This window comes from Oncorhynchus clarkii, chromosome 4 (genome assembly GCF_045791955.1).
Source record: "Oncorhynchus clarkii lewisi isolate Uvic-CL-2024 chromosome 4, UVic_Ocla_1.0, whole genome shotgun sequence".
Taxonomy (NCBI): domain Eukaryota; kingdom Metazoa; phylum Chordata; class Actinopteri; order Salmoniformes; family Salmonidae; genus Oncorhynchus; species Oncorhynchus clarkii.
Window position 1 is genome coordinate 65,529,372 of NC_092150.1, and position 9,367 is coordinate 65,538,738.

Sequence of the window (9,367 nt, forward strand, 5' to 3'; positions counted from 1 at the left end):
AGGAGCGCTGGAGCTTTGGTAATGTAGTTCCCGTGTTCCTACTCCACATCGTGAACTGAACTACCAGTCAAACTGTAAACGACTACAACTCCCAACCTATCACGCACAAATCCAGGAAGTCAGGTTTTTCAAGCCGGTTTCTCCATCGCTGCCAACCTAAAACAGAATGGCAAAGCGGTTTAGATGTGTTGAATGCAATAAGGACGCCCACGAGCTTCACAGAGATTACAGTAATGGGATCTTGAAGATAACCATATGTGTGAGTTGACTAGCTGGCTCATGTTGATTTATTGGTTAAGATATTAGCTAGCTAACTGGTGATGCTAGGCTTAGCTAGAAATGAAGCCAAAGGGACCTGTGACTGCCAGCTGTGTAACTTAGCTAGCTGGGTTTCTCTGCTGTTTATATTCAAGTTATGATGCCTGATGATGGATTGCTAGCTGAAATGTATATAGACTAAGTGGTTAGTGGTTGGGTCTCTACCCTTATAACAGAGTAAACAGTAAGCTAGCTATTTAGTTTAGCCATAAAAGCTGGATAAATGTTTTTTTTTCTTTAAAAATGTTTTTTAACCTTTATTTAACTAGGCAAGTCAGTGCTTGTGGTTTGTCTCTATTTATTTCAGGGATCCTGCCAAAAGCCTGTAGACAAGTACATTGAATATGATCCTGTCATTATTCTGATTGATGCCATTTTATGCAAAACTCAAGCATTCAGACACATTCTGTTCAACACTACATTGAACGTAAGTACAGTAAGACACTGAAAAACTATTCACTAGAGTCAGAGTACAGTGCTCGCTTTAGACAATGTATGCAGCTTCATCTACATTGCATTGCATTTACTCTGCAGACAGAGGACTCAAGAAATGATGCCATGTCTTGTTGATTGTTTCTTCCACAGATTCACTGGAAGCTGTGTGTGTTTTGCCTGCTGTGTGAGGCCTACCTGAGGTGGTCACAACTTCAGGGATCTGAGCAGAGCAATGACCCTGCAGACATCATTAGATACACCAAGGAATGGGATTTCTATGGCATGTTTGGGGTGGCAGCTCTTGGTGGGTATATAAAGCATGGAAAAAGGACAGTCACATTATTATTATTATTATTATTACTACAACTCATGCATTTCATTAGTAAACATGCATATGACAATGTTAATAGCAATGTTATAACAATGTTTCCAAGTGTAGTGGAAGTGACAAATTTAGCTTTCTTTACACATTGATTCCATACAAATGACAGCCTTCTGATGGTTTGTACTGATTTCATGTTCATTTGTCCACAGAATTGGGTGCGTTTTCTGTCGGAGTGCTGTCCTTCCTGTGGCTGGTTCAGTGGTTGCTTGGCTTTGACTTTGAACTGAGCTTACTGCTGAAAGCCCTCCTGCTGTCCAGCTATGGCAAAGTCCTGCTCATCCCTGCAGTCATATGGGAGCATGACTACTCCCCGCTCTGCTTCAGCCTCATCAAGCTGTTTGTGCTCACGTCCAACTCTCAAGCCATAAGAGGTACATTAAACAATTCCTCCATCAGTGTTGCAATGCTCCCATTAGTCACTCACATCTAGCTCCATCTCTGTTCTTGACAATTCAGCGAGGGCTTTGGAGGGGAAACTGATTGAAAAGTTCTAATTTCTCATTATTGATACTAGAATATAACCTATTTCATACGCGACATGACCAAAAGTATATGGACACCTGCTCGTTGAACATCTCATTCTAAAATCATGGTTATTAATATGGAGTTGGTCCCCCCTTTTGCTGCTATAACAGCCTCCTCTCTTCTGGGAATGCTTTCCACTAGATGTGTGAACATTGTCTGCGGGACTTTCTTCCATTCAGCCACAAGAGCATTAGTGAGTTGGCCACTGATGTTGGGTGATTAGGCCTGGCTCGCAGTCGGCATTCCAATTCATCCCAAAGGTGTTCGATGGTGTTGAGGTCAGGACTCAGTCAAGTTCTTCCACACCGATCTCATCAAACCATTTCTCTATGGACCTCACTTTGTACACGGGGGCATTATCATGCTGTAACAGGAAAGGGCCTTACCCAAACTGTTGCCACAAAGTTGGAAGCACAGAATCGTCTAGAATGTCATTATATGCTGTGGCGTTAAGATTTCCCTTCACTGGAACTAAAGGGCCTTAGCCCAAACCATGAAAAACAGCCCCAGACCATTATTTCACCTCCACCAAACTGTACAATTGGCACTATGCATTGGGGCAGGTAGCATTCCCCTGGTGTCCGACAAACCCAGATTCATCCGTCGGACTGCCAGATGGTGAAGCGTGATTCATCACTCCAGAGAACGCATTTCCACTGCTCCATTATCCAATGGCAGCAAGCTTTATACCACTCCAGCCAACACTTGGCATTCTGCATGGTGATACCCCTAATTTGAAGGGGTGTCCACATACTTTTGTATATATAGTGTACATAAATCACCATAGATATTACATTTTCAATTAAAGGGTAAATGGACGGCTCACAGGGTATTGATTGGGAGGCTAGGAGCACTAGTGTGCACCAGCAGGTGGCAGCTCTTACTCCTAGCTTGAATCTGTTAGAACATTAATTCAGTTGTTCCCTAGAGTTACTAAAATAGGCAGTTTATAAATTGTCCCTAAACTGTCCAAAGCTAATCCATTAATTAACTGGCTTACTCTTGCATTATGCTATTTTTTTTGTTAAACAATCAGCCGTGCAAGGCAAGCATTTGTCTCTGTGTGCCGCTGTGATTTGTCACATTTCACAGGATAATGGCCTATTGGATTTTTGTATCTGTTTATTGCACTGATGGGTTATTCAGTTTCCTGACGATAATGATTAAATGGAACTATTTCTGCAATGGATTGGATAAGGTGATTTAATCATTAGACCCTATTTGTATGGGATTCGTTTTACTGGGGGGACGTTGGGTAATGTAACTGTGTGCACGAGCACAAAACACCACGTATGTCATTTTAGTCCCGTCCAAATCTGCCATGTCAGTCATTTTTGGATGGCAGGAGAGTAACAATTCCAGACAGAATAACCTACTGTTAACCTAATAACCTAAGTCCTCTGATAATACTAGTCCCTTGTGAATAGACATCCCTGTGTTTTGAGAGTAATGTCTGAGTTTGACAGGTGTTGCTCACAGTTTGAGCAAGAAAACAATAACTGATTTGATAAATTGAACAAAGTGCTGCACATAGTTTATATATGAACGGCTTACATGTATCAACTTTTACAGCGAATGCTTTTATGTACGATGCCTTCAGAAAGTATTCAGACCCCTTGACTTTTTCCACATTTTGTTAGGTTACAGCCTTTTCCTCAAATTGATTAAATTGTTTTTTCCCCTCATCAATCTACACACAATACCCCAATGATAAGCAAAAACAGGTTTTTAGACATTTTTGCTCATTTATAAAAAATAAACTGAAATATCACATTTAAATAACTATTCAGACTCTTAACTCAGTACTTTGTTGAAGCACCTTTGGCAACGATTACAGCTTTGACTTCTTGGGTATGACGCTACAAGCTTGGCACACCTGTATTTGGGGAGTTTCTCTCATTCTTCTCTGCAGATTCTCTCAAGCTCTATCAGTTTGGATAGGGAGCATTGCGGCACATCTATTTTCAGGTCTCTCCAGAGATGTTCGATTGTGTTCAAGTCCGGACTTTGGCTGGGCCATTCAAGGACATTCAGAGACTTGTCCCGAAGCCACTCCTGTGTTGTCTTGGATGTGTGCTTAGGGTTGTTGTCCTGTTGGAAGGTGAACCTTCGCCCCAGTCTGAGGACCTGAGTGCCCCAGAGTTCTCTTCATAAAGGATCTCTCTGTCCTTTGCTCCGTTCATCTTTCCCTCGATCCTGACTAGTCTCCCAGTCCCTGCTGCAGAAAAACATTCCTGCAGCATGATGCTGCCACCCATGCTTCACCGTAGGGATGGTGCCAGGTTTCCTCCAGACGCGATGCTTGGTATTCAGGCCAAAGAGTTCAATCTTGGTTTCATCAGACCAGAGAATCTTGTTTCTCAAGGTCTGAAAGTCTTTAGATGCCTTTTGGCAAACTCCAAGCAGGCTGTCATGCGTTTTACTGAGGAGTGTCTTCCGTCTGGCCTGGTGGAGTGCTGTAGAAATGGTTGAGAAACTCTAGAGCTCTGTCAGAGTGACCATCAGGTTCTTGGTCACCTCCCTGACCAAGGCCCTTCTCCCCCGATTGCTCAGTTTGGCTGAGCGGCCAGCTCCAGAAAGAGTTTTGGTGGTTCCGAACTTCTTCCATTTAAGAATGATCTGTGCCTCGACACAATCCTGTCTGAGCTCTACGGACAATTCCTTCGACCTCATGGCTTGGTTTTTGCTCTGACAACTGTGGGACCTTTTTATATAGACATGTGTCTGCCTTTCCAAGTCATGTCCAATCTATTCAATTTACCACAGGTGGACTCCAATCAAGTTGCAGAAACATCTCAAGGATGATCAATGGAAATAGGATGCTCAATTTCGAGTCTCATAGCTCCCGAGTGGCGCAGCGGTCTAAGGCACTGCATCTCCGTGCTAGAGGAATCACTGCAGACCCTGGTTCGATTGCAGGCTGTATCACAACCGGCCGTGATTGGGAGTCCCATAGGGCGGCACACAGTTGTCCCAGCGTCGTTAGGGTTTGGCCGGCTGCCTAGTTAAATAAATAAACAAAAATACAATTAAAAATAAAATCATAGCAAAGGGTCTGAATATTTATGTAAATAAGGTATTTCCGGTTTTTATTTGTAATAAATTTGCAAAAATTTATATAAACCTGTTTTTGCTTTGTCATTATAGGGTATTGTGTGTAGATTGCTGAGGACTTTAAAAAAAAAATCCATTTTAGATTTAAGACTGTAACAACAAAATGTGGAAAAAGTCAACGGGTCTGAATACTTTCCGATGTTTTGGGCGTATGAATTGAATACTACCAAATGCAAATCCATAAAACGCATCTCAAGTGCATGTGCACTGTTTAGCTCATGCCTGAAGCCTGGGGGGCATTTAGGACATCTACTGCAGATCGCTAAAATATCCGAATGATTATGTTCACACTGCCTCAATTCAAATATTATGGCAACACTATACCAATGATGGCTGGTATGGTTTAGAAACTCGGGAACCAAGCTCAAGTTATCAGTGTAGCCCTGTTATGGCCTGGACCTATTGAAATATCTTCACACCTAGAAAAAAAAACTCCAGGTTTCCATCATAACTGTCAATATATTGAAAATAATTAAGAATTACAGGCTGCAGTTTGGAAAAAAACGAATCCTGTCCGAATCATCTTATCGAATAACGGACATTCTGGGGTAATAATTATATAATCAACGTTCTCTAGTAATACTAGTCCCGTGCGAATAGGGCATTAATCTCATTCGTATAAATGTTTTTCTATTCTACACCAAGTAGGAGTTTAACATGATTCCAAAGATGTTCAGAAGAAGTACTTTTCCTGCATATTGTCGTGTTTGTGTCCTTGCAAGACGTGATCATTTTCTCTCCTCTCTTTTCCAGTCATTCTAAACTGCAGCAGAAGGCTCTCCCTGATGGCTGTGTGTGTGGGTCTGCTGTTAGAAACGTGCGTAGCCCAGGCGTTGCAGACGCTTCCATGGAGCATACAGGACATCCTGCCGTTCCAGTGACCTGTTTCAGGCCAGTCCTGAAGAACACACTGTTACAATGGCACCTATTACACCCTGGACCAAAGTGGTGAGGAGAGACTGGCAGTGCTGTGTGGAGTGTGCCTAGTGATATACAGTGATTTCCAAAAGTATTTGGACAGTGACAGTTTTTTGGAGGGGGGGGGGGGGGGGGGGGGAGATTATCTGTAATCATGGTAGCATCCACATTAATGTAGAAGTGTTTAGAAACATATTCTATTCTTATTTGCAATAAAAGAGACTCCAAAATGACACAATACATTATTTACCCTTCATTTCTATTGAAGTACAACCAAAACAAACTGCAAATGCATCCAAAAAGTTTGTAGAGTCACAAGCTTGATGTAGTTAGTCATTGAGTGCTAGGAATATTGTACCAAACACTAAACTGCTGATACACAAATAAGTGAATTTCTCCAAATACATTGGTTCCCTACAAGGGATGTACAAAAAGTGCTGTAATTTTGAAACGGTTCACCAAAAACATTTATAATAATCAAATAAAAAAGCTGATAGTCTACATTAACTGCAATTTAACCTCATAGTCATTGTATCATTTATAATCCAAAGTGCTGGAGTACAGAGCCAAAACAACAAAACATGTGTCACTGTCCAAACACTTCTAGGCAAATACTGACACTATGGACCTAACAACAACCTCTCTGTTGGGATTGGAGTTACTGAGGCCACGGGACATTCCTGAGGCTATTTGTGAAAATATCTACCACTATAGAAAGTGAGGTAGCACATAGTGAATGTATTCTTAATTCCATGCAATGCCAAAAACCACAAGCTGTGTATAAGCAAAACCTACTTTGATATGGAACAGGTGTGTGTGTGTGTGTGTTACAGAAAGAATTTGCATTGATGGGCTTTACAGTAATCACATTTATTGTCTTAAATTGTTTTGAATTTAAGATGTAAAAAAAAGAGCAATACTCTCTTGGTGATCAAGCCTGTATGATTAAGACTAGGAACCGTGGAATGATAAGCATTTGACACACATGCTCACAGAGGCTGGCTTTATGTGCTAAGGCCCCTTGAGACCATCTAATCGGTTATGTAGTGCATAGCCAGATATCAGTCTGCATATTTCCTGACCAAAGCCAGCTGCTTTGTTGGTATTTCTTAACTGTATAAAGCACATAAATCTGTCCACTGGAAATGCTGTTGTTGTATGCAGACAGAGCCTAAAGTCAGTGTGAATAAAAGTACATTTTTGATGACTCACAGATTTTTTTCCAGCAGGTCTCATTTGTTTTTTCTCTCTTCCTTTTTTTACAGTGATAAAAAAGTATACAAAAATACATGTTTCTCATTCCTGCCATAACTCTGGTTCAAATGTAATGCCAAGATGCATGGTGTGCTCACAAGTTGTAACAGGACTTTACATTGTTGAGTGAACTTTGCCTTGGAATGTTTTGTTTGGTATCTTTACCCGGATACCTCAACTGGATCTGAGCATCTGTCAGTCTGAATGGTCCAGGATGACAAACAGTCCTTGTTTTTAGACCGCACGCCTTGCAAGCAAATGTGGAATGAGAGGAGAGAAGATTTAAAAAGTGTATCCTGAATAAATACTGAGTATCGGTATCAAGGTATCGGTATCCAATCAAGAAGGCATGTCAAGTAGAAGCTAACAACCTGTAGCCTGCAGTGCTAGAACAGAGACTCATCCCCACATGTTCTCAGGACACATACTGTTAAAACCAATAAACAGAGATCTCCTAAAGCCTTGCGTGCTGACCCAGCCCAGTGCTTTCAAACAGTGGGAACGTGTTTTGAAAGGCCTCAGGTGGCCGCGGGTAATTGTAGATCCATGCTTGGAAAGATTCCACTGCTTGTGAAATTGACCGATGTGCCTTAAGGACATGTCAAAACTGGTTTTAAACCCCTGTAATAATCCTTCCAAATAAAATACACATACCTGGCTCAGTGTTGGTAATTGAGAAAGTCAAAGTGTTCCAGAAAGCTGGTGGGTGAGATTAGCAAGCTTGTAGTGAGTGTTCTACTAGCATTATTCAACCTGAGGGGTATACTACAAAGCAGCATCAAGCAGCATCGAGTTAGCCAGCTATCTTGCCTAAATATTCTGATATATATAGAGTGTATTCGGAAAATACAGTGCCTTGCGAAAGTATTCGGCCCCCTTGAACTTTGCGACCTTTTGCCACATTTCAGGCTTCAAACATAAAGATATAAAACTGTATTTTTTTGTGAAGAATCAACAACAAGTGGGACACAATCATGAAGTGGAACGACATTTATTGGATATTTCAAACTTTTTTAACAAATCAAAAACTGAAAAATTGGCCTTGCAAAATTATTCAGCCCCTTTACTTTCAGTGCAGCAAACTCTCCAGAAGTTCAGTGAGGATCTCTGAATGATCCAATGTTGACCTAAATGACTAATGAGGATAAATACAATCCACCTGTGTGTAATCAAGTCTCCGTATAAATGCACCTGCACTGTGATAGTATCAGAGGTCCGTTAAAAGCGCAGAGAGCGTCATGAAGAACAAGGAACACACCCGGCAGGTCCGAGATACTGCTGTAAAGAAGTTTAAAGCCGGATTTGGATACAAAAAGATTTCCCAAGCTTTAAACATCCCAAGGAGCACTGTGCAAGCGATAATATTGAAATGGAAGGAGTATCAGACCACTGCAAATCTACCAAGACCTGGCCGTCCCTCTAAACTTTCAGCTCATACAAGGAGAAGACTGATCAGAGATGCAGCCAAGAGGCCCATGATCACTCTGGATGAACTGCAGAGATCTACAGCTGAGGTGGGAGACTCTGTCCATAGGACAACAATCAGTCGTATATTGCACAAATCTGGCCTTTATGGAAGAGTGGCAAGAAGAAAGCCATTTCTTAAAGATATCCATAAAAAGTGTTGTTTAAAGTTTGCCACAAGCCACCTAGGAGACACACCAAACATGTGGAAGAAGGTACTCTGGTCAGATGAAACCAAAATTGAACTTTTTGGCAACAATGCAAAACGTTATGTTTGGCGTAAAAGCAACACAGCTGAACACACCATCCCCACTGTCAAACATGGTGGTGGCAGCATCATGGTTAGGGCCTGCTTTTCTTCAGCAGGGACAGGGAAGATGGTTCAAATTGATGGGAAGATGGATGGAGCCAAATACAAAAGACCTGAGACTGGGACGGAGATTTGTCTTCCAACAAGACAATGATCCAAAACATAAAGCAAAATCTACAATGGAATGGTTCAAAAATAAACATATCCAGGTGTTAGAATGGCCAGACCTGAATCCAATTGAGAATCTGTGGAAAGAACTGAAAACTGATGTTCACAAATGCTCTCCATCCAACCTCACTGAGCTCGAGCTGTTTTGCAAGGAGGAATGGGAAAACATTTCAGTCTCTCGATGTGCAAAACTGATAGAGACATACCCCAAGCGACTTACAGCTGTAATCGCAGCAAAAGGTGGCGCTACAAAGTATTAACTTAAGGGGGCTGAATAATTTTGCACGCCCAATTTTTCAGTTTTTGATTTGTTAAAAAAGTTTGAAATATCCAATAAATGTCGTTCCACTTCATGATTGTGTCCCACTTGTTGTTGATTCTTCACAAAAAAATACAGTTTTATATCTTTATGTTTGAAGCCTGAAATGTGGCAAAAAGTCGCAAAGTTCAAGGGGGCCGAATACTTTCGCAAGGCA

General features: G+C 41.4%; 1 protein-coding gene across 1 annotated transcript; it reads left to right on the forward strand.

Moving 5' to 3' along the window:
- The first annotated feature begins 31 nt into the window (after positions 1-31).
- On the forward strand, positions 32-6,908 carry LOC139407111 (protein ARV1-like). Its single transcript, XM_071150510.1, has 5 exons — positions 32-259; positions 626-745; positions 904-1,057; positions 1,288-1,509; positions 5,531-6,908. Exons 1-5 carry the CDS (start codon positions 167-169, stop codon positions 5,656-5,658), a joined length of 717 nt encoding a protein of 238 aa, XP_071006611.1. The 5' UTR covers positions 32-166; the 3' UTR covers positions 5,659-6,908.
- The last annotated feature ends 2,459 nt before the right edge of the window (positions 6,909-9,367 follow it).